The 19,941-nt window shown below is 45.9% G+C and overlaps 1 protein-coding gene across 2 annotated transcripts in view; it reads right to left on the reverse strand.

Moving 5' to 3' along the window:
- The window catches only part of ARMH1 (armadillo like helical domain containing 1), a 49,814-nt gene that overhangs the window by 20,898 nt on the left and 8,975 nt on the right, over positions 1 to 19,941 (reverse strand). For both annotated transcript variants that reach the window (XM_028123414.2, XM_028123413.2), the window contains exons 2-7: positions 14,604 to 14,728; positions 13,314 to 13,541; positions 7,764 to 7,832; positions 6,659 to 6,825; positions 5,421 to 5,617; positions 2,179 to 2,263 (exon numbers count right to left, since the gene is read on the reverse strand). In XM_028123414.2, coding sequence (XP_027979215.1) covers positions 2,179 to 2,263; positions 5,421 to 5,617; positions 6,659 to 6,825; positions 7,764 to 7,832; positions 13,314 to 13,519 — 724 coding nt within the window. In that variant the 5' untranslated portion in view covers positions 13,520 to 13,541; positions 14,604 to 14,728. The remainder of the gene's footprint in view (positions 1 to 2,178; positions 2,264 to 5,420; positions 5,618 to 6,658; positions 6,826 to 7,763; positions 7,833 to 13,313; positions 13,542 to 14,603; positions 14,729 to 19,941) is intronic.

The raw sequence follows: 19,941 nt of genomic DNA on the forward strand, positions 1-19,941 counted from the left end.
TTTTAACACAGCATTACTTCTCACCATACAAGGTCCATCTTCCCAAGCACACCTGCAGGGGTCAAACAAATACAAAAATGGCAATGCTACTGCAGGAAAAACGGACCGACATTCAATTTCAACACTGCCTCTGAAAAACAATCGATATTTGAAGCCACCCTCTGGACCTTTGCTAGTCTTCCCCAGGGTCTCACGTGCATACCTGAACCCTGGTCCCTGCCTGCTCCTCTTGCCCCTCCCAGACTTCCTGGATCTGGGGCTCCACCTGCCTGCCATCTCGGACACAGGGATCCTAATATTTGCTGACGTCCACACTTTTCCTGCTTAATGGGCCTCTGTGTCCCTGCCTCTTCAGCCCTGCCCTTTCCCCTTATGCTACCTCATTCTCCACACCCAGGCACTTCCTAGTCCTGTCCATTCGCTCTCGCCAGGGCCTCTATATTTGGCTAGATGGGGGCATTCTTACTTTGTTATCTGAACAACCCAAAAGGCCTCCCAACTGGCCTCAAGCCTCGAGTCTCCCTGTGGTTCTGACCTACTGCAGATACCACCACCCAGATAACCTCCTGGACAGAGTGCCCACTATTCCATCTGGCATTCAAGGTGCTCCTCGATCTGGTCCTAGCCTACCTTTCTAGGTCTTCCTGGGCTGAGACCTCTACCAAACTTCCACTAAATGATCTACCTGTCATTCCTCAGCTATATCTTGTACTTCTGTATGCCCGGACCTTTGTTTATACCATTCCCCTTTCCAGAATGCCCTCCTCTGCTCCTTTCCACTTTCCCAAATCCTTCCCATTCTCCAAGGTCAGTTCAAACACCACCTTCTCAGCAAACCCTTCTTTGCTCCCTCCTGTTGAAAACAGAATCTTCCTTCTCTGAACCACTATAGGAACACGGAAGGAAACAACATCTTATAAACACCTGCCATGGGCTCATGTTAAAAGCATACGCTTTAGGGGCACCTGGGTGGTACAGTCTGTTAAGCATCTAGTTGGTTTTGGCTCAGGTCCTGATTTCAGGGCCGTGATCTCAGGGTCATGAGAGCTGAGCATGGAGTCCTGTTAAGACTCTTTCTCCCTCTCCCTCTACCCCTCCCCTCCCACCATGGGCATGCATGTACTCCCTCTCTTTCTCAAATAAATAAATAAATCTTTTCTTTTTTTTTAAAAGGACCACTTTAGGGCAACCCTCTTGGGTCCCCTCCCTCTTTGGGAGCTTTGTACTATCATTCAATAAACTTTGCTTTGCTGCCCACAAAATAAATAAATAAATAAAAATAATGAAAAAAAATTAATAAAAAAAGGATCACTTTAAAATAAATAAAAGCATATGCTTTGGATTCAGATCTGGTTTGACTCTGGTTAGCTGCATAACCTTGGGAAGCATACTTAATATCTCTGTGCTTCAATGCTTTAGCTTGAAAAACATAAAAATATTTACCTCCACTGTTCATTCATTTGAGCATTTGAATACCTAATATGTGTCAGGCTCTGTACTCTTGTGGTTCTTTTGAGAATTAAATGAAATGATGCACGGAAAGTAGCTGGCACATAGGAGGACTGAATACATGCAAACTTATCAATACTACCACTGTTCAGTTTAGTTTCTTAGAAGTGGAGTCCTCTGGGTGATTTCTGGTTAGAGGGGAAGTACCACATAAGACTGGGAACCAGAGGGCGCCTGGGTGGCTCAGTTGGTTAAGCGTCTGCCTTTGGCTTAGGTCATGATCCCAGGGTCCTGGGATTGAGTCCGGAGTCAGGCTCCCTGCTCAGCGCCTGCTCAGGGGAGAGTCTGCTTCTCCCTCTGCCCCTCCCCACTGCTCGTGTACTCTCTCTCTCTCTCTCTGTCTCTTGCAAAACTCCCTCTTGCAAAACTAAAAATATATAAAATCTTAAAAAAAAAAAAAAAGACTGGGAACCAGCCAGCTCTGGACCCAGGCGGATCATAGCCAATGTTAAAGTACCACGTGGCTGATTCGAAGTACAGAAAGTGGCTGTCATTTTCTGAATAACTTGCCAATCAGACCGAACCAGCATCTACCATCTGCCAAGGCTCTCCAGGATACCCAACAAGGTTCTTTGTGACTAAGAGAAAACTGTTAGAGCTAGTCTGTCTACTTTCTCACGGTCAGCTTCTGTAATGTGTGAGCAGGATCAGACCCAGCTGCCCCCCTACCTTCATACTGGACTTCCAGGTGCATTGTGCGCAGCACCTTCAGCACGCACTCCACGATGCTGGGGTGGGTGGTTCCAATGATCGACTGACAAGACAACAGTACAAGGGGGTTACTTAAGATCTAGTACACCTGGAAGAAATGAAAAGCAGGCTTGCAAACAGCTACGCAGCCTGGCCGAATGGGGAGAGGGAGGGTAATGGTGAGTCACTGGGCCTTGGCCGCTGCACTGTATGAGTACATTTCTCCAGAGGAGGGCCAGATATGGCAGCCAAGGATCCGAAAGACAGTCTGCTGAGCTTGCCACTGACCCCTCTAGCTCTGGAGGCATTCAGTTGGGGTGAGCCGGCCACCTGCTAGAGGTGCAGGCACAAGCCAGCTACCTTGCTGGCGGGAGGGTGGGCACCGGCTGGGGAGAGTTGAACTCATCCAGGATCCTAAACCTTCTCTCTCTCAGGGACCTCAAGTGACTGGGGAATCCATCTTTTCTACCTCTTCAACCTTTAGCAGGGCATCGGTTCCTGTCCTTTAGCATGAAACATCCTCAAGATCGGGGCGCCTGGGTGGCTCAGTTGGTTAAGCGACTGCCTTCGGCTCAGGTCATGATCCTGGAGTCCCGGGATCGAGTCCCACATCGGGCTGCCTGCTCAGCAGGGAGTCTGCTTCTCCCTCTGACCCTCTTCCCTCTCGTGCTTTCTATCTCTCGTTCTCTCTCTCTCTCAAATAAATAAATAAAATCTTTCAAAAACAAAACAAAACAAAAACATCCTCAAGATCGCCCATTTGCACACAATTGCCCTTCGGCTATTGCTCTTTTTCTCCCTCTACACCTAAGCCTCCCAGGAGCCCAGGAGCAGCCACTTCATCCTCGTGCATCCTTTGACAGGCTGCAGCAATTTAACTTCTCCTGCCACGGGGCTGACATTCCCCCAAACTTTTCACACGGGAACCATCTTTCTGTTCTACCTACACTTAGCCTTTCTGTGGTATTTGACCCAGCTGGTCATGTACTCCTTGTTGAAAATCTTTTCCTTTCACTTTTACAGGCGTTTTTCCCCTTGTTTTCCTTTAACAGCTTCCATTGCTCTTTTTCAAAGAGGCAGAGTGGTATATGGAACGACTAAGGACTCTGGAGTTAGGGAGAGTTGGATTTCAGTGCCTGCTTAGAACATACCTATTCCTTAGGGTGTGGCCCTGAGTAAGTCACCGGACACCCCTCAAGGCTCAGTTACCTCATCTTTAAAGTGTCTGCCTCCGGAGCGCCTGGGTGGCTCAGTCAAGCATCTGCCTTTGGCTCAGGTCATGATCCCAGGGTCCTGGGATCGAGCCCCATATCGGGCTCCCTGCTCAGCAGAGAGTCTGTTTCTCCCTTTCTCTCTCCCTCTGCCTCTCCCATGCTCATGCTCTCTCTCTCTCAAATGAAAAAAAATCTTAAAAAAAAAATAAAATGTCTGCCTCCATCAGCTATTGTGAAGACTAAAAGAGATCGTGGAAATAAACCCCTGGCATGGTGCCTAGCAGGTAGGAGGCACTTAATAAATGGAAACCAGAGGGGTGCCTGGGTGGCTCAGTTGGTTGAGCGACTGCCTTCGGCTCAAGTCATGATCCTGGAGTCCCAGGATCGAGTCCCACATCAGGCTCCCTGCTCAGCGGGGAGTCTGCTCCCTCTGACCCTCTGCTCTCTCTCTCTCTCATTCTCTCTGTCTCAAATAAATAAATAAAATCTAAAATAAATAAATAAATGGAAACTGGAAATAATAATGATAATCCAGCTGTTTTGTTGGACCTTCTTGCTGAGCTCATCTTTTTTTTTTTTTCTAGCTCATCTCTTAAATGCTGGTGATTTTTTTTTTTAATTTTTTAAAAGATTTTATTTATTTATTTGAGAGAGAGAATGAGAGAGAGCATGAAAGGGGGGAGGGTCAGAGGGAGAAGCAGACTCCCTGCTGAGCAGGGAGCCAGATGCGGGACTCAATCCTGGGACTCCAGGATCATGACCTGAGCCGAAGGCAGTCCCTCAACCAACTGAGCCACCCAGGTGCCCTAAATGCTGGTGATTCTCCTCTTGGTTCATTTTACCTGGCTGACCTCCCTCACTTCTGCTGTTTCAGTGATCCTTTCTCTGCTCAGGAAACCCACCTGCCATCCTAATCTCGGGTCTCTTTCCGAGGCTTCAGACTTTTATTTTCTACTGTGCGGTGGGTATCTCTACTAGATGTCCTCAACAGTAATTCCTCAGTTTGACCTAGAAATCAGAATTACTTGGGGAGCTTAAAAAGAAAAAGCATTACTAAAGGCCATCTGAAAGCTGTCAGAATCTATGGGAGGGAGGCCTGGGATTCGTTTTTTTTTTTTGTTTTGTTTTGTTTTTGTTTTTTACACAAATGACCTATTTATGTCCTCTGCAGCCGGCTGGGCCTGCTCCTTAGGTGGCACTTGGGAGGCACCAAGTCTCATCAAGTCAAAGCCTAACTCTTCCCAAATCCGATCAATCTTTCCCTGCTCTCTCCTGGTGGCACACAGCTCAGTCTGCTGCCAAGTCCAAAGCTGTCTGTCATTTTTGCCTGCTTTTCTTTTACTGCCCCACCTCCCATGCGCTCCGCCTCAGAAATGTCCGTCTGACCCGGTCACCTCTGTTCCCCTGCCCCAGGGCAGGCCTCACCATCCCTTTGACACCTCTTGTCTCCCTGCCTCCACCCAGTGTGGAGCTGTTTTGAGAGCTTTTGCTAATTTATCTCAAGACCACTCTTGGAGCCTCTCTTCCCTCCTTACCAGCACGGTGTCTTCAGGTGGCCACCACGTCCCAAATCAGATCCCACTCACATTCCAGGGCACTGAGAGGAAGGCAGAAGCCAGGAGGAGAGGAGGAGCCTTCCCAAGCCCTGGCGATCTGGCCTCTCCCTCCTGCGCTGTCTACAAATGCACCTTGATTCCTTCCCTACCAAATTGACTCTTGTAAGCTTTTCTACAGTCTTTTCATCATCCTTGTTGCTTGTCTCAACTACTTTTAAGTCTGCCAACATCTTTCTGATCCTTAAGTAAACAGGACAAATCACTCTGCTGGGCGACATGAACTCTTTGCCCCACCTTGGCCTTCTGGAAGTAACGCTGATTGAATAGCGGACGTGCTGTGGGAGGCTGAGCTCTGTTTCTCATGCCTGCGTGAAGTGCAACTGTGGTAGGTAATTTTAAGGTTAGTGTGTGGGTTGAATCAGAACCACGGGAGCATGCAGCCGGGGCTCACCTGCGCAGTCCTGAGAGTCTGCAGGGACAGCTGCTGAGCTTTTGGTGATGTGCAGGACAGCAAAGCTATTAGACCTTTGTAGACTTGATTCTGGTACTTGGGGTTTCCGTGGACCAAAGAATCCAACAGAAGCTGCACTTCCTCCTGGGTCTCTTCGGATTTAGACTTTGCCAAAAATTCTGCTATGGATCGTACACCTGAGCACAGAAGAGAGGAAATGCTCAATTAGAAGGGGATTATGAAAACAATCCTCACTCAAGATGATATAATATGGGCAGGGGACGACTGAGATATGTGAATGAGGCCCGTTCAAGTGAAGCAGAATCAAGGCTCAGTTCTCATGCTGCCTCACTGTCTTGTTTGCTTCATGGCTCTGTGGCCAGAGGATTTGGTTTCAACACAGGCACGTCAGCTTGTCAAAATCTGTTCTAAAGTTTAAAATGGCTCTGCAAAATGCACAATTAAACACGCATTTGGGATTGCTATATGATCATTAACACGTGCAGCTATCAGCAGTTTACTAAATGTTCTGACAAAGGCTGCCTCATTTAATCCCAGAAACTATACCGAGAGGGAGGTGTTAGTCCCATTTAATGGATATATACACTGAGGCTCAGAGAGGCCACGGGGAGACATAGAGGAGAACCATGAAGAAAAGTGCAGCGAGGGAAGTGCTTTGAAAAAGGGACATGTGGGGGATGGTATCTTCCCCAACCACCTCGATCAGAGAACTTGATGGAACATAGGGAAATTACAGGGTTATTTACCCTTCTCACTACACCACACTGTAAGCTCTTTGAGGACAAGGACTGTATTTTATTCATCTTTGTATCCCCAGCACTATATATATATGTGATATATATACATATATCACACATATTCAATGAATGACAATGATTTATTTCCATTTTATTTCTAGAGTTATTCATAACTCAATTTCACAAAGGATTTTAGGCAATGGCTTAATAAATCTTTGTTGAATGGATGCATGAAAGAGGATATATTTAAAATGGAGAAGTATTTCCAAAACCACCATGGAAAGATTGGAGCAAATGATGAATCAAGAAAATCATAAATCTGACTCTCGTGGTGGTGACACAGACAGGAGCTAATTGACTCCACTGTACAAAGTGCTTCCGTGCAACACTTTCCTGGAGCAGTGCTGGGTGCCGCCACCATCTCACCCAGGCCTCTAGGGAGACATGGAATCCCCACCCCCACTGTAACACAGTACCCACCATAGCTTTCACAGATGAGCTCCTTGTACTTCCTGCCATAGTTTGCAATAACCTGAAGTAGCTTGATGGATTCCTTCTTGTCTTCCTCCCTGATCTTCTCCAGCCCAAGTATTTCCAAGAGTGTTAGGACGCCTCCAACTTCCAGAAATTCTCTAAGGTACTGATTACTGTCCAGGGGAATACAAGAGTAGAAATAAGAACTTCTTATGTTCCTTGGCACTCACCTTTCTAAGGGATCTCGAGGTCCTTTCTTATACTTTGCCCTCCTATCCAGGAATTGTTCATGGGCAAAGTGACACAATAATTTGGAAGTTCTTCCTTCTAGCAGCAAATGCAAAAGTTAAATACGTTGGACGTTTCTTGTGTTTGGTTTTCCAGACTCTGTTCCTCTTCTTGAAATAGCACCTCAATTATCCCTTGGGGAATCACCCCTCTGCCACTCATGGGCCGTGTGGTTTTGGCAGGGTGAGCGGGTTACAGGGCATGCCATCATTCTGACTGCAGTAATTGGTTGGGACCAGCCATGTGACCTCAGTTGGTCCAATGAGGCTCAACACCTGGGACTTTCTTGGGAACCCCTGGCAAAGATATGCTCTCTTTTCGGTGTGGCTGAGCAAGCAGGATGCATGTCTGTAGCTTCTGAGGGCCATAGCCCATGGAGACCAAAGAATACAGAGGGGAACAGAGCTGAGAAATGGAGAAGAGAGAGGGAGAGACCAAGTACTGATGACATTTTTTGAACCCCTGGATCTAGCCAGGCTTTTTAAAAACAATTTTTTATTTATTCATTTGAGACAGAGAGATACAGAGAGAGAGAGAGCAGGAACAGTGGGGAGAGGCAGAGGAAGAGGGAGAAGCAGACTCCTCGCTGAGCAGGGAGCCCAATGTGGGGCTCGATCCCAGGACCTGGAGATCATGACCTAAGCCGAAGGCAAACGCTTAACCGAAATCTGAGCCCCCCCAGGAGCCCCCTAGCCGGGCTTAACATACGGATTTCTACCCATGTGATAGAAAACACGGTGGTCTCATGTGGTGTGAATGCCAATGATACCATGAGCCCTGTATGCAACTGAGACCCCAGAATCTCTCTAGAAATAGAACTCACCTGCTCACTGCTGACAAGAAGATGCCAATAGACTGTAGAAGCTTATCTAAACAGGAGCCAGTCATATAGCTGCATGACAGGTTAAAGAGTGAATTTCAGGGTGGTTTTCTACACAGAAACCAGATCCTGTGTCGATTCCTGGTACCTTCTATGGCCCAGGATGACCAACCATTGAATTGTGCCCTTTATCTGAGAGGGGCCACTAGGCTGAAGGGGGAAGTGGCGACACACAGTGTGGGGCACAGGGGTGGGTGGTGCTAGCAGGTGTGTTCCTGGTTCCCCAGCAAGCTTTTCTGGGGCTGGTCAGCCACCTTGGGTCTGAAAAGGCCCCCTAGAGAGCAAGGAGGCTCTGATGAATAAAAGGTGCATGGAGAAAGCACAGTCAATTTTCCAAGCCTCTCTACACCATGACCATTGCACCCTTGGGTCTCAGCACAGTTCATTACTTTATGCCTCATTTTTAGACTTCTCTAAAAATAATCGGCTTCATCATTAATTCTCAATTTTGTACTTGCTCAAAGCTTTACACTGGAGGTCACTATCTTTATGAAGAATTGCGTGCCTTCCTAATAAGAACAACGGGAGATGGTGGAAAAATTAAACTCTGATTTAAAACAACCTCAGATTTAGTGTTATTTTTTAATGTGAGCCTTGCAAAAAGCTTCATTGTAATAAAGCACCCAGAGCATGCATCAGCTCGGATACAAGGTATGAAATCAACCCACAACAGAAAAGGAACCAGTCAACAATTACTAGGCTCATAACACATCACAGGCTCTTAGAACACTTAAGAAATTAGCTGAAATTATTGCAGCTCATGGAGGATGACTGAGAGCTTCCAAGACTGATAAAGGCTAATGTAATGGGTTGGAGGTAATGGTGCTTTGTTGAGGGGGAGGGCATGTGAGGCAAATTATCTCTGCGGCACCCTGGTTCCCAGGATGCCAATAGAAGTGGAGACAGATTGGCTCATTAGGAAAGGCTCTTTACTGCAAAAACAGTGTTTGCTCTGGAGCCAGGCTCCCGTGCCTGTTGCCACTACAGCTGGAGGCCAGGTTACCAGCCCACGGGCTAGCCTCTGTATTCCTACACTGTCCTCCACCCAGCTCCCCACAAGCCCCAGCCCCCGTTCCTGCCTCCCTGCCTTCTCCCTCTTTTCCTCAGTTGCCAGCCAGGCTCACCAACTTTTGTCACCTCCTTTTCCTCTGTCCCAGGCTAGTCTTGCTTTCACAGTCACTCATTACACATATTTCTGGTCCATTATTTCCAGCAATTAGTTCCGGAAGTTTGCCACCATATCAGCAGGCGCTAACTAGTACTAGGCACTGCGGTGCTCTGCTTGCCTTGTCCCATTTAATCCTCACCACACCCTGGGGTGGCTGCTAGTAATATGTCCATGTACTTCCTGAGGAAACAATCTCAGACAGGTTAATGACCTGTCCAGGTCCCAGAGTTAACTGATGGAACTGGGATTTGAACCTAGCAGTCTAGCTCAGAGTCTGAGTTCTTCCAGTCAGGCCTTCCCGCCTGTAGATGGATGGAGGGTGTGGGGCTATTTATGCAGATTATCTCCTGGGTTGGTGTTGGAGGTGGAACTGTGGGTCCACCCTGTCCCAGGGCAGGGAGGCCTGAAGGAGAGTGGATAGTGTATGGGCTTTGGGCCAGATAGACCCATTTCAGACCTTATCTCTGCCATTCACTAGTAAATTACTCAACCTTTTCAAAGCTCATCTCTCTTATCTATAAAATAGGATAATGCCGTTTAGGCTTTATCCTAAATAAAGATATCCTAAAGATAATCACCTATTAGGCTTCACAAGCGGCTCAGAGGAGTTAATATTTGTACAACACATAGCTCAGTGCCTAGAGCGTAAAAAGACTCAATAAATGGTAACTAATACTTTTGTCATTATAATATATAAATCCTTAGTTTTACTGGTCTCTTCTGGAAGTTCAAGGTTAAAAAAGGGGTTTGAGGCTAATGTGAGATTAGGTGGTAGTCAATTTTACAAGACATAATGATGCTATGTTGATTTGTTTTCCTTCCAAATCCACCATAACTAGCGGGCAGCCTAGGAGGCGTGGAGCCACTGATTTAACACACTACATCACTTCAGCCGGTCTCTTTTCTCTTGTATGACAAGGTCACAAAAAGTTAGGAAACTATGCATAATGTCAGGTGTAGACACTGAACATATGACTGTATATTGAAAGCATGGTTCTTTCAGTCATTCAATAAGCGTGCCGTGAGTGTCTCACAAACGCAGGGCGCTCTGACTGGCACTTGGGAGATGGGGAAGAATGATACAATGCCGAGGGTAGTAAGTGCAATGACTGAACAAGAAGAGAACACTCCCACGTAAGGCGTGGGGAGGAAAGATCCTGCCACAGAGGCTAAGAACCGGCCGTGGGAGAAGGTGGGAGACAGGACAGCATAGGAAGGGGCAGTGGTCAAGCAGGACCGGGGCTAGGGGGAGGCGATGTAAGTAAGATGAGGCGGGCGAAAGGTGGTCTAGATTTGGCGACCAAGGCGTTGCTGATACCTTGGTGAGGTTAGTGTCACAGGCTGTGGGGCGGAAGCCAAATTATAGGTGCTGATATTTCTCAAAGTATCATCTTGGGCCCACAGGCATCAGAGTCCCCCAGGGTGCTCATCAGAAACAAAGAGGCCAGGAGTCCTCCCTCAGTCGACTAAATCAGAGCCGTGGGGGGGGGGGGGTGGGTGGGGAGGCAAGCTGCTTATCTGCAATTTATAATTTTTTTAAAGATTTTATTTATTTATTTGAGAGAGAGAATGAGAGATAGAGAGCACGAGAGGGAAGAGTGTCAGAGGGAGAAGCAGACTCCCCGCTGAGCAGGGAGCCCGATGTGGGACTTGATCCCGGGACTCCAGGATCATGACCTGAGCTGAAGGCAGTCGCTTAACCAACTGAGCCACCCAGGCGCCCTGCTCATCTGCAATTTAAACCTCTGGTGTGAACTCTAATGTCTGAGGACATTGGAGTCAACCTAGAGACATAATCAGTGGTATTCCCCTTGGCCTGTTCCAGGTCTGAGTCTGATTAGAAATTTTATCGATGATGTAACTGTAGGAAAAAGAGAGCTGTGGTTACTGCAGCCTTTAGTCCCACCCAGCTGCAGACTCTGCATCCCTCCTTCCTTTACTGAGCAGGCATGTAGAACGTGCCCCTTACGGGCCAGGCACGGTCCTAGGCATTAAGAATGCAAAGATGAGGAGAACAGACGTGATTCCTGCTCTCACAGAGCCTATAAGCCAGTGGGGAAGAGAGATTTTTTTTGAAGATTTATTTATTTATTTATGAGAGAGAGAGAGAGAGAGAGAGAGAGAGAGGTGGGGGAGGGGCAGAGGGAGAGAGAAATTTTAAGCAGACTGCACTGAGCGTGGAGCCAGATGTGGGACTCCATCTCACGACGCTGAGATCACGACCTAAGCCTAAATAAACCAAGAGTCCGACTCTTCTTTTTTTTTTTTTTAAGATTTTATTTATTTGACAGAGAGAGACACAGCGAGAGAGGGAACACAAGCAGGGGGAGTGGGAGAGGGAGAAGCAGGCTTCCCGCTGAGCAGGGAGCCTGATGCGGGGCTCGATCCCAGGACCCTGGGATCATGACCTGAGCCGAAGGCAGATGCTTAACGACTGAGCCACCCAGGCGCCCCCAAGAGTCCGACTCTTAACCGACTGCACCACCCAGGTGCCTGAGATATTTTTTTAAAAGATTTATTTATTTGAGAGAGAGAGAGAGCACAAGCGCGTGCACAGAGCAAGCGGGGGTGGGGGGAGGGGCAGAGGGAGAGAGAAAAATCCCAAGCAGACCCCTGCTGAGTGCCCGGAACCCGACACAGGGCTCAATCTAGAACGCTGAGATCATGACCTGAGCTGAAATTAAGAGTTGGATGCTTAATTGACTGAGACACCCAGGTACCCCAATATTAAGCAGGTACAAACAATACAATGTTATAATGATCAAGATGGAGGGGCTGCCATGAGCATATGTAACAGGGTAACCTAGGCTCAGAAAAAGGCTTTCTGAGGAAGGGATGTTTAGACTGAGATCTGAATGATGGAGTAAGAATTAGTCAAATAAGAAGTAGGTTTAGAGGAGAGGAGAGGGTTCAGGCAAGGAGAAAAATATATAATAAAAGGATCTGAGGGGTGCCTGGCTGGCTTAGTCAGTGGAGCATGTGACTCTTGATCTCAGAGTTGTGAGTTTGAGCCCCACATTGGGTGTAGAGATTACTAAAAAATAAAATCTTAAAAAAAAAAAAAAGGATCTGAGATGATCCATGGAATGCTGTGAGCACACAGAGCAGGAATATCCTCAAATGCACCCATAACCCAAACTTTCACATCTGTCTTCAACCCCAATCTGTCTCTAGGACTCCTGAGCATGGGTACCTCAAACACAACATGTCCCAAACCAGACTTAACTAACCCAACTCCTTTTCTTGTATTCTCTTCCCACATAATGGCACGCCATTCACCCAGTTTCCCAAGCCAGAAACGTGAGAGTCATTCTGTGGGGTAGAAGTGGAGATGGTAGTTGGATTAATAGGTATGGAACTCAGATTCCAGAGAGAAATGTGGGCAGGGTTACACAACTGAGAACCCTTAACCTGGAGTAGTGCTGACATCATGACGATGGATTAGGTCACTGAGGGAGAGAGGGATGTGGATGGAGTCCCAAGACATATCCACATTTCAGGGATGGCTGAAAAAAATGAGGAAAAGACAAAGAAAGGAGAAAACCAAGAGAATTGGTATCCCAGAAACCAAGGGAAGAGTGGCTGGTTTTTTGTTTTTGTGACGACTTATATGCGCTTTTTTCTTCTTTTTCTTTCTTTCTTCTTATTGAAGTTTAATTGACATATAACATTATGTTAGTTTCAGGGAAGAGTTTTTTGAGAAGTGGTAATAGTTGACAAGTGCCTCTGAGAGGTCATGTGTAATGACCAAGGATGTAGTCATTAGGTTTTGCAATTAGAACAACAGCAGTAACCTTGGCAAGACCTGCACAGCAAAGGGGACAGAAGTCAGATTGCAGTGGGCGGAGAAGGGAAGGGAGGTGAAGAAGCGTAGATAGGGAAAGTCAATAACCTTTTCAAGAGGCTTCACCACAAAGGGTAGGAACTAGGTGGAATATTGGTTTGAGATGGGGATTTAATCTAATTTCTTAAGGTAGAAGAGATTTGAGCATATGTAAATGTAAAAGCTGGTAAGGAGGCAAAAGTGAAGGCCATCGGAGAGAAGGAATAAAGTCCTTGAGGAGAGAGAGAATTAACCCCAGACAGAGGGAATATCCACACCAAATCTGATGGGAGCAGAAGAGGTTAGGGGTGAGAATGAGGGTACATGTGCAGGTTGGGAAGACAGGAAGGGGGTTAGTTGTTGACTTTTTGGATGCTACTCTGATCACCAGATTTCCTGATCTACAATTTTAGGGAGACTCAAGAGAAGAGCTCTCCCAATAATCTCCATTCCTTTTCTCCTTTGAAGATTGCCCAATTTATTTCTGTTTGGCAAAGGATACATGAGTCTAAGCCAGGTGGTCAAGCGTACCAGGAACAAGCTGGCTCCCTGGGAAAACTCCTGCTCCAGTTCAGGAGAGGTCTTGCCTTGGTTGGTCTTGATGAAATTGTCGAGGATGTGACTCCTTGCGACTTTGCCGCCGTTGTCCCAATCCTGTAAAAAACTCAAGAGCCGGCTAATTGCTGCTTGCTCCTTTATGGAAGTCATGGTCAGTCAGTCCTGAAGTTGGCTACAGAGGGAGGGAAAACAGACAGGTTACCAAAATATTTAGAACCATGGAAGTCCCGTAGGTTACTCTATGGGTTTTGCTTTTCCAGCAATCGGCTGGAGGCAGAGCGAGCCTCTGTCACCCATGCAGATGTTGTGGCATTCAAAATACACCTCTAGAACACCTCTAGAACAGATCATCTCCTACTTGAACAGGGAGGATTTAGCTGTGTTGTAATGGCATGAAGAATATCAAGGTGGTCAATGTCGACTTCATGTTTAAGAGCTAACGTTTTAGCTCCTTGGATCCCCTGCTGCCAGCAACTAAAGGACCAGCTGAGATGAAGGTGCTTGCTAAAAACCTGGGTCCCTTTCACCCCTCACTTCACACAGGGCCAGAAATGTGGGGGTCTTTAGAGACCTGGCCCTTCTCATACCAATCAGCTAAGGAAAAATGCTCCTTAACCTTGTACCTTGGGCTTTTATACTAACTCTCTTAAAAACAACTTTAAAAAAAAAAAGTTAGTAAGAAGAAAAAAGTTTCCATTCCGTAGTTGGATTAATGGGCTGTGGTTTGTAGGAGTCTGTGTCCTTGGGAGAGTGTTTTCAGTGGGGGAGGGAAGGTTTAAAATAAACCCGTTTTCCAAAAATAGTTGTGATTGAAAGTGTTATTATCCATAACAAATGTTAGTGCTGATGGGAGAGAGGCATGTGTGATTCTTTTGTCTAACAGACAAGTGAAAGTCATATTTCACATTATCATGGGGTTTTCTGTGATTTACAGAATATTTGTGAAACATTACTTGCAGGGGCCATGATTGATATGGAGAGAACAGCTTGTGTGTAGGGGAGATGTGTATTTCACGAAGACTGTTCAACATGAAATTTACAGTCCCATAAAGTGCTTCTACATCTTCGCCAGAGATCTAGTTAAAAGGACTTTACAGTCTGAAACATCCTAAAATTGATTCTAAATTAACGTTTCCTCACATGTATTTGAGATATTGATGGGGCCCAGCTAACAGAATTTTATTAGGAAGCAATAATCTGAGGCACACGGAGACAGACATACATACACACCAACCTCCACTACTCCCCAGAGGACACTGGATATGTGCTCCCGGGAAGGGCGTCCACGGAGCCTTGGGGATGGAGACAACCACGAAATCCTGTCAGCCTTAACAGCCAGGTGAATGACTGTGGATCAACCTGAACACAAAAATGACCAAAATCTCTCATAGGATCAGACATCAATCACTGTGAATGATATTATAGCCCTAAGTCTGAGAATAACTTTCAGAGGCCGTGGCCACCTTCAACAGCCAAACCGGCCTCAAGAAAATGGGGATGAGTGGCTGTTCTGGACCCAAGGGAAGAGGAGTTGAAACACCAAGGTTAGCTTTATAAGGCAGGAACGTACCCTGTGCCCACCCAGCTGTCCCCACCCTCAAACCCCCACCCCCCTGCCGCTGCCGTGGGTGGACCCTTTCTAGGATCAAAATTTAAAGTGCCATCAGAGGGGCACCTGGGTGGCTCAGTCATTAAGCATCTGCCTTCGGCTCAGGTCATGATCCCAGGGTCCTGGGATCGAGCCCCACATCGGGCTCCCTGCTCCGCGGGGAGCCTGCTTCTCCCTCCTCCACTCCCCTGCTTGTATTCCATCTCTAGCTGTGTCTCTCTCTGTCAAATAAATAAAACCTTTTAAAAAAAAGTGCCATCAGAGATGTGCCCAGCAATGCTAGGACATGGAGGGTGGGAAACTTCCAGCTGGGCGCTCCCCATTACGGCCCCTGAGGTTTCTTTGGATCTTCCCTATCTTACTCTTTTCTTCACGGAAAAGGAAACCACAGATGGCAGCATTAGAAGTCACAGTGATGCAGCTGACCATGCAGTGCAGGCCCGTCATGTGGCACTGTGTGAGGTGCTGTGGGAGATGGGGGGATGAGGCACTGCCGGGGCCCTGGAGGAGCCCCCGATCTTGTGGTACAGGGGGAAGAACATGAGATCTGGAGTCAGACTGGGAGCCAAGGAGAGAGGCCTCAGAAGAAACCAATCCTGCAACCCCTTGATCTCAGACAGCTTGATCAGAACCTCCAGACCCCAAGATAACCAGTTTCTGTTGTTTAAGCCCCACTCCCTCCGAGCTTGTCATGCTTTGTTGGCAGCCCCAGCAAACTCAGACATTACCCTTACTTAATCTGTTTTAGGCAGTATTTATTTCTTACTCTGGCACTTGAGTAATTAACTTCTCGTACCAGGCGCACTTCCATTTTTTTCTCCCCTTATCTTCACAATACAGTTTTCCACAATTTATAGTTAAATCAATAGTCAGTCTTTACATTATTGACCAGGTAGACAAACACTGTTCACTCAAGCTGTAAACTACTATTACATTTTTTTCTCTTACAAGTTGGGTTTTACCTGGGTGAATCATTGTTTCTTTTTTCAATTGTTTAGATTTCTGAGTACCTAGAGCTATTTTCTTCCAAATGTTCCAAACACATAGCAATTTTTCCAAATGTTCAACCCCTAACTGATCAGTTCCACCTTTTCCCTGGCAACGTCTTTCCCATAGACTTGGTCTTTCCGCTCCAGTTGGGACTTGTTCCTTACTAAGCCTAGCACACAAATGTTGTCCTGGGATTTCCTTTTGGGATTTTCTCTGGGATTTCCTTTTGGGATTTTCTCTGCTAACTGTCCCATTTCCTGGACCTAGCTCTTCCTCCTTTCTGGTTTGCTCTCTTGTTTTGTCGAAGCACATTCCTCAGTAGTTTCCTAAGAAATGAAAATTACTTTTTTTTTTAAATTTTATTTATTTGACAGAGAGAGACACAGAGAGAGAGGGAACACAAGCAGAGGGAGAGGGAGAGGGAGAAGCAGACTCCCCGCCGAGCAGGGAGCCCGATGCGGGGCTCGATCCCAGGACCCCGGGATCATGACCTGAGCTGAAGGCAGACGCTTAACGACTGAGCCACCCAGGCGCCCCCCCTTTTTTTTTTTAAAGATTTTATTTATTTATTTCACAGACAGACACAGCGAGAGAGGGAACACAAGTTAGGGGGATTGGGAGAGGGAGAAGCAGGCTTCCCGCCAAGCAGGGAGCCCGATGTGGGACTCGATCCCAGCACCCTGGGATCATGGCCTGAGCCGAAGGAAGAAGCTTAACAACTGAGCCACCCAGGTGCCCCAAAATGAAAATTACCTTTTTTGTGTGTATCCTTGAAAGTCTCAGAGTGTGTTGACCTTGTATTATATCGGTTGGGTATATAATTCCATGTTAGGAATAAACTTCCCTCAGATTGAGCCTCCCCGGTGTTGCTGGTTAAGTTTGATGTCATTCTGATTTGTGTGCTGTGGACTGTGGCTTGTTTTTTCATTCTTGATGCTTTTAAACACTTTTCTGAAATGGTAGGATGGTATGTCTTGTTGTAGGTCTTTTTCACTTAGTATTCTAGGCCCTTGGTGGGTCTTTTGAGGTGCTGTGTCCTTTGGGTTTTGGAAATTTATCAGGCAATGACTAGTCTTTTCATTGAAGAACACATAAATGTCAGTCAATGGAGGGCTTTTCCTGCCTCCTGGGGGTCTTCTGGACTTCTCTACTTTCCGGGGGTGGGGTGTGGTGAGAGGGTGAGGGGTGCTAGATGCCTGGCATCTGGCAATCTGGGAGTGGAGGTGGGAGAGGGGCTGGGGCAGTGTGTAGGCTTTCCCACCACCACTCAGTTTTCCACCCTATTTCTCATTCCTGCCTTTCAAATTATGCCTGAGGTCTCTGAGTATGAAGGCCTCCAGAATTCAATTTCCTTTCTCCTTATGCAGCACGAGAGTTTAGAGTGGGCATGTGGCTTTTGAGAAAGAAGCTCTGGGGTGGGGGCAAAGTGCTCTGCATACAGATTTCAGCCAGTCCCCCTGTGTTTAGCCCCTTACCTCATGTCTAAAGGCACTAAGCTTTTTAGAGGTTAAACTGGGTGAACTGACTTGCTTCTTGTTGGTAATCTCCCCTTTGGCACTAAGTTTGTAATTTCTTAGGATGTTTCAAGCCAGGTAACATTCCCCCACCTGCCTTCTACTCCCTAAATATTTGTCCAGCTTTCATCTGCTGTTGCCTCTTTCCCTGAACTTTTGTGACTTAATACCTTTCTATATTTCTTTTTTTTTTTTTAAAGATTTATTTGAGAGAGAGAGAGCACAAGTGGGGAGAGGGGAGAGGGAGAAGCAGAACCCTGGGATCATGACCTGAGCCAAAGGCAGATGCGTAACCGACTGAGATACCCAGGTGCCCCTATATTTCTTTATTTTTCTAAGATTTTATTTATGTTTTAGAGGGGAAGAGGGGCAGAGAGGGAGAGAGAAACTTAAGCCCGACATGGGGCTTAATCTCACGACCCTGAGATCACGACCTGAGCAGAAACCAAGAGTTGGAGGCTTAACTAACTGAGCCACCCAGGCGTCCCGCCTTTCTATATTTCTTTAGTGTTATGTCAGGGAGGTTTGGAGAGGTAGGAGAGATAAGGACTACAGTTATGTTTAATCAAGAATCTCCAGCCCCTTATTTATTTTTATCTTTTCTTCAAAATAATAAAAAAAATAAAAAAATTATTTTATTTAAATTTAATTAATGTATATTGTATTAGGTTTCAGAGGTAGAGTTCAGTGATTCATCAGTTGTATATAAAAACCCAGTGCTCATTACATCACGTGCTCTCCTTAATGCCCGCACCCAATTGCCCCATCTCCCAACCCCTCTCCCCTCCAGCAACCCTGTTTGTTTCCTACAGTTAAAAGTCTCTTATGGTTTGTCTCCCTCTCTGATTTTGTCTTGTTTTATTTTTCCTTCCCTTCCCCTATGCTCCTCTGTTTTGTTTTTTAAATTCTACATGAGTGAAATCATATAATTGTCTTTCTCCGATTGACTTACTTCGCTTAGCATAATACCCTCTAGTTCCATCCACATCGTTGCAAATGGCAAGATTTCATTTTTTTGACGGTTGAGTAATATTCCATTGTATATATATACCACATCTTCTTTATCCATTCATCTGTCGATGGACATCTGGGCTCTTTCCATAGTTCGGCTACTGTGGACATTGCTGCTATAAACATTGGGAGTGCAGGTGCCCCTTCGGATCACTACATTTATAACTTTGGGGTAAATACCTAGTAGTTTAATTGCTGGGCTGTAAGGTAGCTCTATTTTTAACTTTTTGAGGAAGCTCCATACTGTTTTCCAGAGTGGCTGTACCAGCTTGCATTCCCACCAAGAGCGTAAGAGTGTTCCTTCTCCACATCCTTACCAACCTCTGTTGTTTCCTGACTTGTTAGTTTTAGCCATTCTGATCGACTGGTGTGAGGTGGTATCTCATTGTGGTTTTGATTTGTATTTCCCTGATAAGTGATGTTGAACATTTTTTCATGTGTCTGTTGGCCATTTGTATGTCTTCTTTGGAGAAATGTCTGTTTATGTCTTCTGCCCATTTCTTGACCGGATTATTTGTTCTTTGGGTGTTGAATTTGGTAAGTTCTTTATAGATTTTGGATACTAGCCCTTTATCTGATAAGACATCTGCAAATATCTTCTCCCATTCTGTCGGTTGTCTTTTGGTTTTGTTGACTGTTTCCTTTGTTGTGCAAAAGCTTTTTATCTTGAAGTCCCAATAGTTCATTTTTGCCTTTGTTTCCCTTGCTTTTGGAGACGTGTCTAGCCAGAAGTTGCTACTGCCGAGGTCAAAGAGGTTGCTGCCTGTGTTCTCTACGATTTTGATGGATTCCTGTCTCACATTTAGGTCTTTCATCCACAAAACAGGACCTGATGAGGATTACAAACCACCCTCCCGCTAAAAAAAAAAACCCAAAACCAAACAACCAGTAAGTACAATTTTAAAAAGAACGAAGAAGAAAACAGTGGGAAAAGGAGAGAAATGTACCAATTTCAGGAGGGAGTTGCTGGGATAAATTCTGTATCTGAGCTTCTCCTTGACAACCAAATATAAGGAGATACATTCTGTGTCTTTCATGGTGCAGGGAGGAGAGATGGACTGATGGCAGGGAGAAGAAACTAACATTTTTTAGTGTTTATAAGAGCTAGTCACATAGAATATATTTTATGGACATTATTTGTTTTAATCTTCTTAAGTTCCTGAGGAGGTAGTTATTATTATCCCCAGTTTTCAGATGTAAAAACTAAGGTTTAGAGAGGTTTGCTTATTTATTGAAGGTCTCACAGCTAAACAAGGGTGGAAACAGAAACTACTCTCAGATTGTGTAAAACTCCAGAGTCCAGGTTCTCACCATAAACCCAAAGCACTGATTCTACTTTCCCCTGTGTTCCAAAATGTCACCAATAACCTCTTGTCAAATTCTGTGGCTAACTTTCAGTCCATCTTGCTTGGCCTCTGATGGATTGTGGATGATTCTCTGAACATTTC

Source organism: Eumetopias jubatus, unplaced genomic scaffold, assembly GCF_037043125.1.
Source record: "Eumetopias jubatus isolate StellerSeaLion01/CBP00866 unplaced genomic scaffold, mEumJub1_p1.0 scaffold_4, whole genome shotgun sequence".
Classification (NCBI taxonomy): Eukaryota; Metazoa; Chordata; class Mammalia; order Carnivora; family Otariidae; genus Eumetopias; species Eumetopias jubatus.